This window comes from Astatotilapia calliptera, chromosome 6, assembly GCF_964374335.1.
Source record: "Astatotilapia calliptera chromosome 6, fAstCal68.1, whole genome shotgun sequence".
Lineage (NCBI taxonomy): Eukaryota > Metazoa > Chordata > Actinopteri > Cichliformes > Cichlidae > Astatotilapia > Astatotilapia calliptera.
In genome coordinates, this window is record NC_137427.1 from 32,696,984 (window position 1) to 32,714,983 (window position 18,000).

The 18,000-nt window shown below is 38.8% G+C and overlaps 1 protein-coding gene and 1 long non-coding RNA gene across 3 annotated transcripts; both read right to left on the reverse strand.

Moving 5' to 3' along the window:
- Nucleotides 1–3,977: 3,977 nt before the first annotated feature.
- On the reverse strand, nucleotides 3,978–9,829 carry LOC113024570 (dnaJ homolog subfamily A member 3, mitochondrial-like). Of its 2 annotated transcripts, XM_026171752.2 has the most exons (12): nucleotides 9,568–9,827; nucleotides 8,224–8,360; nucleotides 8,028–8,111; nucleotides 7,695–7,904; nucleotides 7,403–7,555; nucleotides 7,172–7,319; nucleotides 6,956–7,020; nucleotides 6,736–6,864; nucleotides 5,936–6,051; nucleotides 5,545–5,639; nucleotides 5,282–5,420; nucleotides 3,978–5,163 (listed from the first exon to the last, which is right to left on the reverse strand). In XM_026171752.2, the coding sequence occupies exons 1-11, from the start codon at nucleotides 9,770–9,772 to the stop codon at nucleotides 5,290–5,292; spliced, it is 1,473 nt and encodes a 490-aa protein (XP_026027537.2). In that variant the 5' UTR covers nucleotides 9,773–9,827; the 3' UTR covers nucleotides 3,978–5,163; nucleotides 5,282–5,289. The 2 variants fall into 2 exon arrangements, with proteins under 2 accessions (XP_026027537.2, XP_080159293.1); XM_080303167.1 differs by lacking the exon at nucleotides 3,978–5,163 and having other exon boundaries at nucleotides 5,280–5,420; nucleotides 9,568–9,829.
- Nucleotides 9,830–13,742: 3,913 nt separating this feature from the next.
- Nucleotides 13,743–14,706, reverse strand: LOC145429316 (uncharacterized). Its single transcript, XR_013909552.1, has 3 exons — nucleotides 14,389–14,706; nucleotides 13,918–14,286; nucleotides 13,743–13,822 (listed from the first exon to the last, which is right to left on the reverse strand). It is a non-coding gene; the product is annotated as an uncharacterized LOC145429316 (long non-coding RNA).
- Nucleotides 14,707–18,000: the final 3,294 nt, after the last annotated feature.

The window sequence follows — 18,000 nt, forward strand, 5'->3', positions numbered from 1 at the left end:
TTGGCAGAATTTAGGAGCTGCCACTTTTATACAGAGAATTACAACAAACAAGGAGGGAGAGGTCAGGCCTTAATATGGCAGAAGAATGGCAGTGAGGTCTTTTGGTGCTGAGCATAACCAGGTTCAAGTTCCTTAATACACAATCATCCATCGCAATGAAGCGTCCTTGTGCATTACAGAGATGCCTTACAGCGCTGCTCATGTTGCTCTGCAGTTGGCCTGTGCGCCGAGATAGTGAAAAAGCATAAGATATGTACAAAATACAGCACATGGCATTCTGAAGCCTTAAAATCCCTCATAAGTCAGACATTTGTGAGTAACTCATAACTTTGGTCACCACTGCATCTGAACTGCTTTGCATATTTTATCACTACAGAAAGCTGCTGTCACTAGGAGGTTGTTGATACAGCACTACATATCTCTTTGTGGACACTAGTGACAAACAGCAACCTCCAGGAATGACTTGCAACTATTTGTGAAATTCACACTTTTCCAAGTGACTGGTGGTTGTCAAATGGTTTATAGGGATGGCTATTTGCTCAGGAGGTAGCGCAGGCCATCTCCACTTTGGAAGGTTGATGGTTCGATCCAAAGTATCGTTGGGCAAAGCAATGAACCCAGGGTTGTTTTTATTGGAGTGCGAATGTTAAATAGAAAGCTCTACACCCCAAAAAAGTTATTGTGACGTGTTGTATAAAGGACTTTGAGTGATCAAGTAGAAAAGCAGTAAGTAAGAACCAGTCCAAACACTATTTAGGGGTTTGTGACAGGTTTTGAAAACTAGGAGAAGACACAAACCCAGACTCAGTGGGTCACAAGCTAGTTAAAAATGCTAAACACATGTGGAAAATCCAACTTACTCCCATGTTAGAAAAGATGTAATGCGGTTTATCTATTCAGCAAGCACCATCCACCTGTTATACACTATACCTTACTTTCTTCCAGCGACAAGGAGCTGGCTCCATGCATCTATAACCTGGAGGGTCATCTTCAAGCTTGAGTGAACCAGCTAGCAACAAAATACACAAATCCCCATCTTAATCCGCTCCACATAAAACAAAACCCACTTCCCAGTGGACAGACCAGCAGCACCATAATCCTGGTAAACCAGGGTTAGGATGGGTCGCTTCCAGGCAAGGCGCGCACTAAATCTCACAAAATGTCACCAGCTGGGAGGTAAACTCTCGTATACATTTATGCCGTCTAATCCAGACAGGGTTTTCGTATTATAAATAGGCAGCATTAATGTGCACGCAGTCACCATCTTCATGCCCACACACAGTCAGCATTGTTGTGTTGTAAATATAATTACCCATCAGCCTGCAAATAGCAGCACAAGAGGACCCTAAAACTCCAATTACCCACCGCACTCTGCTTTTGACCTTTTTGTATTGCCTCGTGAGAAGATGTGAAGGTGTTTTTTACTGCAATGCTAGAGGGAAGAAGTCAATTAAGACTCCCTGTGATGCATTTTTACTTTTCTCATTTACTCCCAGCAGCCACATGTCAGTCATACATGATTGGCAGACTGGAGCTTTTATCTGTTTGTATAGCTGAAAGGTTGTAAAGCTTTTGGCTTTTTTCGATGGACTCTAGACAAGGTCAAATAATGTCTGTAATTTGGTAACTCTGTCCAACATTTAATTACCTTTTACTGACTTTTGTGAGGTCTGGCTGTATGGGACAAAATCTGTCACTTAACTGTGTTGTAAAGGGCTTTTTTGTCTGCATGTTGCTATTCAACATTCAACATAATATATAGCTGTGGATCTGAATACCAAGCGACTGAGTGAAAGCTTTGTGTCCACTAACTGTCAGCCTTTTGGGAACTTGTTTGGAGCTTGGTGCAAATCTTTGTTTTGAAAGCCTGAAAAATGTCAGAGGCTATTTATTTCTTAAGAAAAAAACATCCATTCAATTAAATAAGCAATTAAATGTGTATAACGGTTTAAAAGAGCTTAATGTCATGTTTATTTTATAGATATTAAGTACATATTAGTACAAAGTAATATTATATTTGTCTGTCAGTGTTTTCTTTCATTTTTAAAATGTTTTCTGATGCCAGTGAAAATAAAAATCATTAATAGTTATGTTGCAGAACAAAACCTGAACGTAAAAACACTACAGTCCTCCTTTAACTCACTATGACACATATTTGAAATATAGGCATAATTTCAAACTATTTTTTAAACTTATGAACATTTTCTGTATAGTTTGAGTGCTTATTGTGTTCTGTATCTTAGGTTAGTTTTAGGTTATACAAACATAGGTTAGCTTGTATTTATTTCATATTCATGTCTAATCTGTAGACAGAAGAAAAGAAAGAAAAATCAGCAGAGGGTAAAGGAGGAAGAGATTTTTTCTCCCTCAAGTAAGATGAGTAAGACGGAATAGAGCAACCGATTTATTGCAACATGCTGCAAATGAGTGAGCCAAAGTTTATTTACAGTTGTAATGACATCATAATTACTGGGAACGGTGGTAAATTACAAGCTCTTAAAAATCCCTTTAAAGGGAAGGAGGAAGCTCAATGCTTACACAAATGTTGCATGCACTTACCTTTTTCTTTACCAGGCTCATGGCTTTCTTTAAAGGCTTGTCCTCAAATCAAACTATAAATGGTTTCAAGGCTTCAAGATTTTTCATAAATATTAAAGCTTTTGACACTCTGGCCACAATCAACTTTCAAAAATTTATAAACTTGATTTTGATGTTGTGGCTTATCAATGCACAATACATACACACACTGGGTAGATTAACTCAATTAACTCAAGTTTTATTTCAACAAAATCTAGCCAGGCCCCTGAATACATGATATATACACTGTATGTCTTGATGCATGCTCAATCATCTGGGTAAGTAAATGCCAAAAGGCTGATTCTGTTCATCTGGACTGAAGAAGTCACTTGGATGAGCGATTAAACGTTTCAACCACTGAAAATGCTTTGTTCAGATAAACAGAATCAACCTTTTGGGATGGTGTGTGTAGGTTTGCAGGTATCTAGATATTATGAAAAGAGCCCCAAAAGCATTTCCCAAAAGGCATTAAGACACAAGGAATCAGATTTTGGGGAATCAATAAAGATCTCAGAGTTTTGTCAACCAGTTGCAACAGTAGGATCCAACAGTCTTGCGTCAGTACATGAGGTTTGATAGTTAAACTGAATCAATCAATGTATGTGAAAAGAGTAACATGTGTAACATGTTCTGTAGAACAAATTGCCCTTTATGATATGATCTACTGACTCCAACAAGCTCAGGATGCAGCACCTGATTGGTTTTAGCACACAGAACATCACTGCAATCCTATAGCTGCCTGGGTCTGACCACATAAGTCAGCGCGCAGCCTTTGAACCTCAATTGAAGCCCTTCTTGATTAAAAAGAAAATCTGCTTTTGACATCAGTGCCCTTTAACTTTGGAACAAACTGAGAAGAAAAAAAAAGTCTTGCAATTGAATAATTTTTCAAAATTATTTTCACCCTTGTCCTTTGTACCATCTTTTAAACATTGATTTATCATTATAGCAACCTGCTTTGGTAAGCATTTAAATCCATGCATAAGCTGGATATTTACCCGCACAAAAGTATGCTATCACATGGATGCATGCAGAACACACTCACCAGCTTGTCCTGCATGTATCTGTGACTTCATATTATATCATACATTTAACTGGCACCACCACCACCAGTCCTGTTTGTGAGGACTGACCACTGAGACTGAAAACAGCTGGAAAGCCCCTGTCTGAAGCCAACGTCCCTGATGACCCTCACAAAAGCTTCTGTTCAGACACTGCCCGTGGTTATGAAGTGGGTGGCTGAACACATCAAACAAAGCTGAGCGCGCCTGTGTCAAAGCAGACCTTTCAGCGTTGTTGTGAGAGCATTTCTTCATTTACTTACCCATTGCCGCTGCCATCTGCTGCTGTTTCAGGGTATTACAATCTCAACATTTAAATTTCAAAAAGAAAGAAAAACATTTTCCAACATTGAATCTTTATTTAAATTAGTGTTGTTGCCACGCACAGGCACAATTGACCAGGAAGAGAGCATAACTTAATTAGGCCTTTGGTTAGGCCTGGTTCACATTTGTTTCTTGCTAAACATCTGAAAAATATTCTTAGAATTTTGATTCAAGAATATTTAATATCTTGTCAATGTGACAGCATGAAAATACAAAATGAACAACCCCCCCCCAAAAACTTTTACATTAAATGAGACAAAAATAGGGATTAAATTCTGAGACAATACAAATAAAACACATTATATTTTTTAAGTATCACCAAATTGTAAAAGTTAACCTATTTTTATTTAATAGAACAAATCAGAAATGAAAAGTTAAGTTGCAGGAAGATCTCTTTAACAGGTCAATGTATATCAATTTAAACCTGTTCTCAGATTATATCAGTGTATGGAAATTATATGGAAATGTAGTGGAGTCTGGGTGTAACACTGATTGAAGTGAATGTTTTTACCTTAGCCAATCTTGCAATCATCTGCTGATCACTGGCTTACTGCAGTTGCAATAGCTGCATTTCCTTTTATTACACTGCCTAAAATTTCAATGTAACTAGAGTCAAACTTCAGACTTTGCTTTACCAAGAATTTACAGCCATGCTTCATTTTTAAGGACATTGGAAGTTGATGGGAACCTTTTAGCTGTGATATAGCATCACGTAGGTCATGACATAATTCCAATGTGAAAAATCCATGTCAATCTTTATCCAGTTGCAATCCTTTTAACATGTTTTTACTTGTAACACATTTACATTCAAAGGTTGTCTGGTTGTCTTACACAATTTGACAGAACTACTGTCTGTGGAGCGCTGCCTCATCGAGTAGCTTCAAAGACAATAAGGAGGGATGAGAGGTAACAGAAAAATAAGCAAAAATCACTTTCTGGTTTATTTGTGAGCGCATCAAGAAATTTTCCGCCGAGCACCTGTCTGTGCTTGTGGTTACATTTCGTCATGTGGGTGGCCCTGACTCGTTCTCCAACTCCAAGTTCAACAATGTGTGACTGTGTCAACACAAATGCCACTGTGCTTCTCTCTTCCTTCTACTCCTGGCCGGATTTTTAAAGCAAGAGGAGACGGCGTGGAGGACCGGTGTGTAGATTCTTTCATCTTCCTTTACACTATTGTTTTGCTTGCTTCTTTTTTTACCTGAAAATTTAAAAAAAAGTGGTTACCACACTGCAGATTAAGACTGGTTAATAAATATCTGTTGTGTTCAACATTTAGCTCTCTATCAGGGATGGTAGGAGATACTTAAAGCTCCAACCTGCAGTCTCAGTGTCCACTAAACATTTTCTTTAGTTTGGAGAAGAAGCCTCCCTCCTCCTCTTTCTCCTTCTGCTTGTCCTGTCCCTCCTCTGAGGCGGTTGACTTTGTGCTGGTGGCTGAAGTGCTGCTGCCCCCTCCTGGACAATAACATGCACTTCATCAGGTGAGTGCAGAAGGGCTGGACTACCTATCTCTATGGATGTGCGCATTATTATGAAATCATGCTTTGACTCTATGATGGAGCTGAGCTTTAGTTCTGACCTCCTGAAGGACTGACGCCGCTGACAGTCCCCTGAACCTCCGTCTCTTCCTCTGCATAACTCAGCAGAAGAGAGCGCTGCCTCCGAGTCAACTTCCTGCAGGAAAGTGAAGAGAATCATGTGATTAGTACCAATTTATATCAGAAAATTAACAAAAAAATGCATCTTATAAGATGTAACAACAAAACATGCATAAATAAAAATATACATAAATCTCTTATAACCCCTTTATACAAATTTATTGATACTGCATCATTTAAAAGTTTTGTGGGTCTAAATAAAGTTACACTTTTTTAAAAATTCACATTATCATGTTTCTGTAATAACAATTAAATAATAAATAAAAATTCTGCCAAAAAATGTCTGGTTGTAGGACAATCAGACTAACTTACTTGGGCACTTTGATCTTAATGTGAACATAATGATCTCCGTAGCTGTAGCTGTTTATCCTCCGAATGCCTTTCCCCTGCAGCCTGATGATCTGATCAGCCTGGCAGCCGGCAGGAATCTGAAAACACGACCAACACATTTTGAAATAGAGGTTTCCTCCAGTGAAACTCCCTGTGAGGCATCTGAGAGAGGCAGTTAGAAATACTGCAGGCACCGCTCTTTATTAAAACTTTACACTCTTTAATAATTTGCAGAAATAAAAAGAAAAAAAACACAATAGACAAACTATAAATATCAAACACTTGCGCATTGAGGTTACCTAAAAACACATTTTATTAGCTTAAGCAGAGATTCTCAAAGTCAAGAGTGCTGTGCCCCCCTTAAAGACCAGAAAGCCCCATGGGGCTCACCCAATCTGAAATCTTCACTCTAATCAAACAGAAGAGAAATTTTCTTGAGCTTTTCCATGAAATCTTTATTCAAAAACATTAAAATTTGCAGGCTGTTGACTGTAACCTGCTAAAGCTACACAATCATATGCTAAGTGTTTAGGCCAACGTGTAACAAGTGGGACACAAACCTCAATACAAGAGCAGTAAATTTAGAGTATTATCACACACCTCCTATTACTCACTTTGTTTACAAACAAGTAAAATTCTACACATATGTAACCGTACATGTGTGTAAAGAATTTCAAACTGAATTTCTGTTATTCCTGTGGCCCAACTGCAGTATCATGGTGACCCACTAGGATAATTGAAAATGACTGGCCTTCTGAATATTACTGTCGACACACACTCACCACAATACTGATAGTTTCATAGAGGCCCTGTGTGGTGGCTGTGCCTCCCAGGATGGCCTGCGCTATTGAGATGAAGGCATCAGAGTGGATGTCTACTCCATTACGTCTGAACACCGGGCTCCTCTGAACCTGCACAGATCAAACACGACGCATCAAACCTCTGCACTGCTCTCTCACAAGTAAAATAAGGAGTAAGTGAATTTGAGAGACCAAAACTTACTCTGAATGTAATGAGGATTTCTTTAGTTCCTACTGACATTCGTACCGTCTGACCATTGTCCACTCCTGGAATATATGCAGTCGTCTATTTTAAAACCGACTATTAAACGCAAACTTTTGAGGTTATTCGTTTTAAGCAGCAGTAGCTACAAACACTAGAGGTAAACTCTCGCATTAAAAACATTGATGGATTTGAGAACCCAGGATGGAAACCTACCGGCAGGTACGGGCACAGTGACCGTCTGCCTCTTCTTAGTCTGGCCTGAACCTCTGCACAGGGCGCAGGGCGTGTTTATGATGGATCCTTTCCCACCACAGCGCCGGCATGTTGAGCGCATCATGAAGGGTCCTGTGCTGATCGACTCCTGCAAGGGGCGACACAGACAAGCTGACGAGTGCAGCCAGGTGCTGAGAGGAGCCTGCTGCCGAGCGTCGGTCGGAAACTCACCATCCCTGTGCCATTGCAGTAGTGACAGTGAGACATCTTTGTCCCCGGCTCGTTGCCCCTCCCGTCACACCTCTGGCACGTGTCGTCAATGTTCACATTCAGCTCCTTATTCACGCCCTTTGCCGCCTCCGAAAACGTAAGCTCCATCACAAACTAGGAAAAGACGGGAACATTTAAAAACCAGTGTTCAATTCTCACATCTGTATGTTAAACTGAATCTTAACTAAACACATCAAATTAACATCACATATCTAAAAAGGTCGATGCTATGGTGTTGTCAGCGTCCTCTTACTTCTGGCCTTTCTTCAAACATGCTGTTGATGTTTCCGAAGCCCATGCCTCCTGTAAACTCTCCAAAGATCTTCCTGAAGAGCTCCTCGGGATCTATAGTGGCGCCCCCAGCCCTGTAGTACTGCTGCTGACCAGCACCGGCACGGTTCGGGTCAAAGCCCGACGCACCGTACGTGTCATACTGCTTCCTTTTCAGCTCATCACTCAGCACCTGCACACAGAAGCAAGAAAGCAGATAAATATCAGGCTAAATGTGCTTCTGGGATGAACTTACGTTGGATGTTTGTATTTATATAACTGTTTTGCTTTGAGTTTTTTTTTGTTTTTTTTTTACCTCATATGCTTCAGCTAGCTTTGCAAACTTCTCTTTGGCCTCTGGGTCATTTGGGTTGGTGTCTGGGTGGTACTTCTTTGCCAGCTGGACAAATGAAAAGGAAAAGCTTGCATTTAAGGCAAAAGAAAACTGCATGTTTTACTCATTTTACTGGAATGACACATATAAGAAGTCTAACAAGAGCATGTTAAGAGACCTGGTAGTAAGCCTTCTTGATCTCCTTCTGTGAGGCAGTGCGGGAGACGCCCAGGACTTCATACAAGTCCTGCTTGTTTGCTAGTCTGCTGCTGGAGTGGAAAGAGCAGCAGCTAATCCCATGGGGACATCTCACCCCTGCAGAGGAAGAGGATATCATGGTGACATTAGAGGTGCAGATTTTTTTTTACAAATATCTCTGAGGAGTTTTCTAAATGTGTGTGAACCACTGTGTGTGGGTATGTGTGTGTGTGTACAATCAGAATTTAAAACTGAACATAAACGCAGTAATTTGTTTTTTTTTTAATTTTAGGTTTACATCCAAGAGGAGAACTAATACAGTGTATAACTGTATAGTTTATTTTGCTAAAGCTAAAATTAATACTTCTAATTGACTATTTTTTTGTACATGTAGTCCTAAGTTGTTAAGTTGCTAAGTAATAATTTAATTACTGAAACTTTTGACCATTAGTTTCCTTTGACTGAGTATATCTGGTAGTCACTGCAGCTATCATTATATATTTGTTTGTCAAATTAGATACAGCCTTCTTGACTTACTGACCACTTTGTAGGAACATCTGTTTATTCATGAAATGTGTGAAGTGTAAAACTGTTCAAATACAGGTCATCAGTTAATGTCCAGATTAAAGAACGTAGACAAGATGTTAAGTTAAATGAGAAGAATATCTGCAAGTGTTGCTGCTAAGCATGCGCATCCGACCATCTTCTAACAGGAGCAACCAGCATGACAGCATACCACGTGACAAAGCAAAGACTTTGTCTAACAACACGGTGAGATCAGTGGTCAGCAGATCTGGAACCAGCTCAGAGATGTCATTAAACACAGGATCTGCAGCCTGAAGGTGCTGCTGATAAATACACAGACAATATCCTGCCATTATGTCAACACAGAGGAATCCCTAAGAGAGAAGTTCAAACTTTTGTCGAGTTCATCCAATGATAAAGTGAAGTTGCTACCTGGTATTAGTAACGTTGTCCTGGGAGTATCTAGTCCTGGTGAAGCACATTTAAAAATGAACAGTCACCATTTATTCTAAACAGGGGGATGGAGAACTAAGTGATGCTGCCATACAGGCGGTCTGATCCGTAGGAAGGTGTGTATGGGTGCAGAGTGTCACTGGTGCATTCACACTGCACTGACTGCTACTGGTTCTCACAGGAGGCTAAAGAACTGTGGAGAACTACGGCAGCATTTCAATGTCGCTCACTCTCTCAGCATCACAAAGCTCTGTTAACTAGACCTTCAGACAGGCTGCTGGATATCGCATTTAGAATACGTGCTGATATAAAACAGGTTTTGCGACACTTAGCTAACTTATCCCACCTGTCAGTTCTCTCAATGTCACAGCATGTCCGCGTGTCCAAGAGCTCAGGCTAACCGCTGTCCCTGCCCGGTGTGTCTGTGATTTGGTCGCTGGACAAACTCCTCCATTCCCGGATGAAATAGTGAGGAAACGGCCGCTACGATATCCAGAAGAAACTGATGCTGTTAACCAGCGTGTAGTCAGCCGGGCAGCGGAGGACGCCATTTTCGCGTCACTACCGGCTTCTTCTTCTTCTCTAGTGTTTAACGGCAGCTCACATCCATCTGTGTTGTATTACTGCCTCCTTCACGTCCTTCATGCGGCCAGTCCTGGCAGAATTTCCAAGAAGTCACATTCTGGAGAAAAGTCCTGTGCAAAAAAGCGATCGTCTGCCAAAAAAATCAATCTCCTATGTTTCTGCGTATTTTTATTGTGTAATGACTTTGCTTATATTGGTGAATAGAGTGCAGTGAAGATGATTTATAGGTTAGATATATATTAAATAAAGAATATACCTGTTTTTGTAAGTCTGCATTTTTGTACCTACATGATAATGAATCATTTTTTCGGCCACTTAAAATATCTTTATAGAACGGTGATGTTTTTGATGGTGTCTTGGCCATATCCCTTAAAAAATGCTTTTTTATTGTCAATGAGACTTTTTAGCTGGATAAATAAAGGACAGGGATGTTGTCTGTGGCTCAGATGACTTGCTGTCATTTGTGAACGAAATTTCCATCATTTTTAGCCAGACAGTCATTGAAAGAAGCTAAATATCATTCGTCTCTCTCTTGTACTGAAGTTTCAAATGTTCCTTATTCAATTATATCATTTATAGCATTTTTACCTGGGGTTAAAATAATCCACACTGAATACAGGTATCTGTAAGTTGTGGTGACAGTACTTCCTCTTCTATCTAGCACTACTGAAGATGAGGAAGCATAACGAGAGTAACACTTTTTTACTCCTAAGATTTTTTAAGGCAGGCAACTTCAAATACAATGTTTCTACCTAACACCAGCAAACACACAATCTGTTTGTGTTCAGTCTGTTGCTGACTGTGTCTACTAGTCCTTGCAGGTATTTCCCAGAGAGAGAAAAGAGTGTGACAACTGCACTCAGAGATGGAGAAAGATATAAGAAAGACAGAAGCAGAGAGGAAGAAGAGAGATAACATTTAAAGGTACGGACTTATCAGTGATGCTTGATAAACTGCAGATTTAAAGATTGCATGGAAGGTTGTAATTATGTATTTTCATATTGTGAAACATGCTGCAAAACAAACTAAGGTATACCTACTTTGTTTTATTCAAATGTTTCATGAAAATACTGGGAAGTTTTGTGCAGTAGATAAAGGTACGGTTGTTGTACTGTGATGGATTGATAGTAAAGCACTGTGTTGGTTGTGGTGCTCATGGTCAGTGGTGGGTTCCATCAAGTTCAGTTCAGCTTCAGTTTCAGTTTTATTTGTCATATGTAAGTTAGCACAGGGTCAACATTGCAATGAAATGTACTTGACGAGCTGAAGACAAATCACTCAGCAGTATAGTACAGTAAAAAATATAGTAAAAAATAAAATATTTATGAAATTAAACATTTTGTAAAAAATGTTAAGAGACTAAGTATATATAAAATATATATATTTACACACTATTATAAATAGATAAAGAAATCATAAATAGAAATGTGACCGTTGACTATCATTTCTATATCTTCTCTTGTCTTGCTGACGTTGAGAGACAGGTTATTTTCCAGGCACTGCTTGTACAGTACCATTACCTCCTCTCCGTAGGCCGTCTAATCATTGTCTGTGATGAAACCTATGATGTCTAGTAGATGAATTTGCATTTAAACTTATGGTGCTTAGATTCATTCACTAAATCCAACCTCTATAACAACGTTACACTGTCTAGTATGAAGTTAGTATAAGCAGTATACTGTCAGTGTAGAGGAGGGAAATCAACAGAGGTAGCTCATGATACACCCAGTCCTCAAGTCGCCATCCCCTAACACCCCAGAATACTTTATGTCTTACTCTTATTATCTTTGTGAGTTTTAGCAGATCCCTTTTTCTTTACTTCACCTTCACCTTCAAACTTCACCACCACATGAAGGAAATAGACTTAGACTTCTTCACCTCACCGCACCTTACCGACCTCACTCTCTGAGACTTCCTGCCTTCTTCTGCTTGTTGCTCTTCTTTTCACAAACCTTCCAATCTCCACTCGCCAGCCTGCTGCCATTAATTTCCCTCCCTATTACTCCTCTCATACATTTTCTGCTCACTCAGCTCCATGTTGTTGGATCTGTTTTCACCCACCTCTTTTCCTACCATGGCTGTCATGAAGAAGCTGCATAGAGTATTGCTATCAGACCTACAGGCTGTTGGCCAACACTCTCACATTAAACTTATTATTCAACCTACCACCACAGTCTGTAATCCAAAGTCAAAGCCTGTTAATATATTTAAATAGTTTCAGACCAGCATAAGAATCTTTATTAAACAAAATCAAATGTTATCCATCCATACTGAGGTTTCTGATGATGAGTGACAAATCTCATGGCGACCACACCAGAGCCTGACCTGCCAAACTTTCCAAGCCCTAATACACACAGTCTAATTAGAGTATTCCATCAGTGTACTCAGGGACTGTTTAAAGAAGTCGATGTCTTTGGTGAGCAAGTGAATGTCATTTACTAGTTTAAATAATGTGTTTATAACTAGCCTTTTATTTGCAAACTGATAAATCAGTGGATCCTGGCCAGCAATGATGAATCTAAACACGTTTTGACTTTTTAGACCAACAACAAATGTTTCTGTTTTGTGTCTGTTCAGTTTGAAACATTTTCAAGAGATTCCTGACATTTATGTGCATCACAGCATTCAAGTAACTTAATTTTCATTTATGGAAATAGCTGCCTTGCTATTGAAAGGAGATCTAGATCACACATACAGTACAGGTTTTATATTTATTCTTGGTGGTTAACTGCAAAAGGAAGTAGGAACTAAACATAATAAGCAGGGGATTTACCATCACATTCAAACTAAACATCAAACTACCCGCACACAAACATACACAAATTCTTCCTTTTGATTCTTTTACAATTCAGATAGATAGAACATGTCTTTACCAGAAAAGACAGAAAACAGCAATATGTGAAAGGTTGCTTAACATATGAAACAAAAAATAGTCAAAGAAGTTTAAAGCTTAAAACTCATTTCTGTATAACAATATTAAATATCAAAGTGGAAATCATGCAAATGAAGTCACTTAAGTCACTGAGAGATGACACGTTTTAGATGTCTGGGAGTATCATTAATAACTGCAAACACTAAAGCTGTACTAAATGACAATTTAGAAATACATTTCAGAAACACTAAACAACCACTATGTGTTGAAGATAAGCAGATGTAAAGATCGGTTTTCAATTTCACAGTTCAGTTTTTTTTTTTTCCTTCTGTGAATTTCTCCCTTCTTTGTGGAAGACTTCTCCATCAGGCTGCTCTCTCCACTTCAGAGTGACTCCACTCACTCCAGTCTCATTCAGTTTGTCCTGCAGCTGGAAGATATAAACAGTAGATACTTTAAAACTGCATTTCTTTTTATTTAAGAAGCAAATTTTCGCATCACACTCAGACGTTTTTCTTGCCGTCTGACTATTCAAGCTGAGTAGTACATACTTAGTCAGTTCTTTAAATGAAACTAATGGGAATGACATACATACACCTCAGAACATACTGTAACGTGTTCTTACTGTTTTGTGTTTGACCTAATAGACACGGTCCACAGTCCACGCTAGTATTCACATATACACAGATGTACACAGCAGGACTTTTACTTGAGAACTGTTTTCTAACACTGCCTGGGCAGCGAATGGCACATTTAAAATATAAAAACTGATCCACTAAAATGTTGCATGAGAACAAATAGTCAATATGTCTGATCCAAAAGACCAAAATATAGTTAAATTAGTTAATTCTGAAATTGTAAAATGTAAATGTAAAAATTGTAAAAAAAAATTGAACACATTGCTGAGAACTATTCTGTTTTGGGAAATGTTCAGGTTTACACTGAACCGCCTAATAATGTAACACTTCTTTAAATTGTATACAATGGAAAGTCATTGCTACTAAGCCTAAAAAAAACCCAAAGGTCATAAAATGGAAATCTAAGGTTAGATTTTTGAGACTTGCCTTTTTCAAAAGGTCTGCTTTCACAGCTGAGTCATTCACATTCAGGGAGGCACCGTCTATTTTCAACTTCAGGTTTATTACTGAGAAAGAAAAGAGCTAATGAAAAAGAAAGTATCTAAAGACCTAAAGGTCTGCAGATGTATTGATTTAGGATCATGAAAATATAAACAAGTACCTTTTTGTTTAACTTCCTTTTCTACATCATTGCTTTGCAGGTTACTGTAGCAAGCAAATGGTAGCTTTGTTTCACAGGGAAGTAACCTCCATTTTCCTAATCTCTGCAAATCTGCAACACCACACAACTCGTATTCTGAATCAAATGTCTGCAGAAAATCATCCCAGTATCCAAAACTAGTACTCCAGTGATTGTGCACAAGTCCAATCATGTCAACCCATGCTTGAGTTCCATTGGGCAACAATGACTGCACGTCTTTGTTCCATGTCCGAGTTAGTTCGGTGAAATTCTCTCTGCAATACTTCAAAGCTCTGAAAAAGTCCATGCTTTCATTCACAAAAACATATTCAGGACCCAGAGGGTTTGTACCTGCAGAGAGAATTGTGGACAAATGGTTCAAGATTAGTTACATGGAATTTAAAACCAAAATAACTTTATGACAATAACATGACTCTTTTTGTGCGTGCTCACCATTATAACAGATGAATGGATATTCCACTGAGCAATTGTTATTCCACCTTACTCCATTCAATGAAATGCTTCGACAGAAAAAACGAACAAAGAAAGGTGCCATTTCTATTTTCTGGTCTTCCTTGATGAAGTTGTCCTCTCTGTAGTAATTTTTATAGTGGATATGGGTGTACAGATTAATCCAGACTGCAGACTTGTAACCAGCAGATGAAACTTTCTTTTTAAGTTGGGTCATTTCATTCATGTCTTCGGTAACAGCCAGTTCTGTGTATTGAGTTCTGCAGTAATGAGCAGCTTCATGCCAAGTCAAAGGTTGACTGACAAAGTGGTACTGACGGCACTTACAGAGGATGAGCCAGCCTGTGACAAAATTATGACCATGTGAGGTGGACACATCATAACAATAAGCACTGCTAGAGGTTGAAAATAAAATTTACTGACCTGAGACATACAAGACACCAAGCAGGATCTTCTCCATCATGATTCTGCTCCGTGGACTGCAAAAGTAGCTGAAGGGGACTAAAAGGGGTTTAGTTTTTGTTCCTGAGAAATACCATTGGTCTGTTGGCCTCTTCATGCAAAAATGTTACAGTGACTGATTTTATGGAAATATATGTGTATAACACCTTGTCCAGGAAAAAATGATTCATGGATTCATGACAACAAGTTATAGCATTATTTGTGACTAGTTATGTTTAATCAAAATAAACAAAATAAATTGTTTCCAGGTTGGGTGTTTTTTTAAACTGTAAATTTGAGTAATATCATACCGTGCTGTAGTTATATAGTACATATATCACATGTATGAGACATGCACAGAAAACTCTGACTGTTGACTTCTCTTCTTTTTTTTCTTATGAGTTGCAGCATCTATTATTTCCTGCAATGAAACCAGTGCAACTCAAGTGCCAGTACAAATGAATATAAAAAAAAAGGTCACTGATACTGAATGTCTCTTTGTGGTGACCACCAATGCTAAATGAGGACAGAAGCAGCATGAACCCAGGAAAGCACAGTTCCTGGGAGATTCATCCAGCTTTACTGTTCTCTAAACCATATGCAATTTTACCTTTTTTGGAGCTGCACAGGACCCTTAAAATAAATATAATAATAGTAGTAAGCATGTATTTTAATATTATTTTCTGATGTGGTCTTCTAATGTTATATTTTGGCAGCTCCTCTACTGGAGACAGGGGAGAGTGAAAACTGTCCAGTGTTGTTAATGTCACATTTACTGATATGAATAGTAGCGTTTGGCAGGATTCTGGCTCTGGGGGTCTGGGACATACACGACTGTTCAAATCTATTTGAAACTGTCCTAACCATTGCTATAATGGTTGCAGCAGAGCTGAGTAGAAGTATCTTAAGACTGACTCTCCCAGGATGGAGTTAACTTCAAGTGCAAACTTGTTCAGGAAACACAAATACATCATATAAGAGTGTGAGATGCATCAGGGATCTGTCCTGGGATTGGCACCAGCAATCTTATGGCATCATTACCAACACAGGACAGTCCTGCCAAGGGGGGCCGCTGGGGGCCAGCAAATTTTGAAGGTGGCAAAATATTCATCGTAAACAGCTAAAAGTTAATAATACTATAGTACATCACTTGGCACACTTTAACACTTAAACTCCCAATGTATACTATAAAGTATACATTGGGGGGAGTTCACTGAATTATGGCTACACTCTGTAATTTTTTTCCAATAATACTGACTCTCAACAGGTGTAAAACTAACATCATGATATTTAGTAACAAAAACACAAAATGTAGCATATTTAGATGTTGAGAGTGCAATGACGCCTAAACAAAGGTCAGAGGTCCTTTAGTATAGTAGTATAGAGGTTATGATGTTTTAATTAAAATTTATAATTAATCATTCTGATTCTGATGTAAATACAGTTATTCAACTACCCTGATGTCTCACATTTGCAAGTTAGACACAGTAGATGGCGTCACTGAGCTAAAAATGTCCTAAATGCATTTTGTGAAGTTTTCTGTAATATTTGCATCCAGTTAAGAGATTGATTTTTTTTCTTTTTTTTTTTTTGGATTGGCGATTATGAAAGATTAAATAAACCAGTGACAGGTTGCATAGTGCTCTGACAGCCCAGCAGGTAGACTTCAGCATTCTCAAAACTGTGACAGGACATTGATCTTATACTCCTTTGGAAAATCAAGTACTTCTACTAAATACGTAATGAAAGTAACTTATCTAGTAGTATGATTTATTCATGATTCATTAAAATTGGCTCTTTTCACATTTATCCCATGGGTGAAACTTAGGAGAGTTAATTATGAACTAAGTGTTCAATATCTTGCAGTATAAAAATATTAATGTAATGTTTATGTTCACATTTGTTTGAATACTTGAATAGCTTTAGGCACTGTGGCTTATTATCTAATAATTTTTTGCTTTTTAATCTCTGTGGAGGCGGCAGGTCTAAGGTCAAGGCAGCCAATCAGTTAGAGGTGTGGCAGCGGTGTCAGTCTTTACTCAGCTGCGTATGCTCCTCCTCCACTCCTACACACACAAAACCCATCTTTGTTGTCATAAAGTGCAAGGTTAAAGGCGGCAGCACCCGTTACAAGTCTGTGGTTGTAATTAGTGTGTTGGAGTTATGAATGATGACAATAGAGTTCCATATATCAGCAGCGCTGTCAGGCACCTCGGGCCAAAACACAGACTCATGCAGGAAAACAAACGAACTGACCCAGATCTTTAGCAGCTGCTGAAGATTGATAGTTGATAGTAATGTGGAACTAATGTCCATCTGTTGCAGCTACACAATATCAGTGTCAACTAGGCTCATCACTATATTAAAGAATATACTGATTATTATATTGCACTTATTGCTTATAATAAGGTGTGATCGAGCAGTTTGGAGACGAAGTTAGAAAGGTAAGGTTAGACTGCTGGTAGGAGCATATATAAGGATAAAGTAAATGATGACATGCAAATGGTTGGTGCAACAGAGGAGTTTTCACAATCACAGCTGGCCTTGCTGCACACTTTGTGTGGACCAGTTCTGGCCTTGCTGACCACATGTTTATTCTATGCCATAATACAACAGACCATAACAGCTGCTTTAAACTTTTGAATTAATCGTGATACTTTAGAACAGCGGTCTCCAACCTTTTTTGCACCACGGACCAATTTATGCCTGACAATATTTTTACGGACCGGCCTTTAAGGTGTAGCGGATAAATACAACAAAATAAAACTAGTACCAGTACCGAAAAAAGATTTATTCATAACACACGTGAAAAGACCCAGGAAAACTGAGTTAACGATAAAAACAATAACAAAATAACGCTGAAAACCGATAAAAACCCTGAAAACCACACATTTCATACCTGAGCCTCAACTCTCGTGGCCCGGTACCAAACAACTCACGGACCGGTACCAGTCTGAGGCCCGGGGGTTGGGGACCGCTGCTTTAGCGTACATATCATGACTGTGTGAGGACCCCCGGGTCTGTTCTCTGTTTTCTGATTTTTGGAGATTTGAAGGTTGATGTGTGATTGTTTTGTCTTTAAGATTTATGTTGTTGCTTTATTTCTAATTCTTAGTTACTTGTTTTATTTGTCAGTGCTTCGTGTCCTGGTTG

What these genes read in the sequence shown, in the direction of transcription:
- LOC113024570 (XM_026171752.2), bottom strand. Translation starts at nt 9,772, where the DNA reads ATGGCGTCCTCCGCTGCCCGGCTGACTACACGCTGGTTAACAGCATCA. An exon ending in AAATCCTCATTACATTCAGA is followed by an intron (nt 6,865 to 6,955) that starts GTAAGTTTTGGT and finishes TGATCTGTGCAG; the next exon opens with GTTCAGAGGAGCCCGGTGTT. An exon ending in ATGAAACTATCAGTATTGTG is followed by an intron (nt 6,052 to 6,735) that starts GTGAGTGTGTGT and finishes TCGTGTTTTCAG; the next exon opens with ATTCCTGCCGGCTGCCAGGC.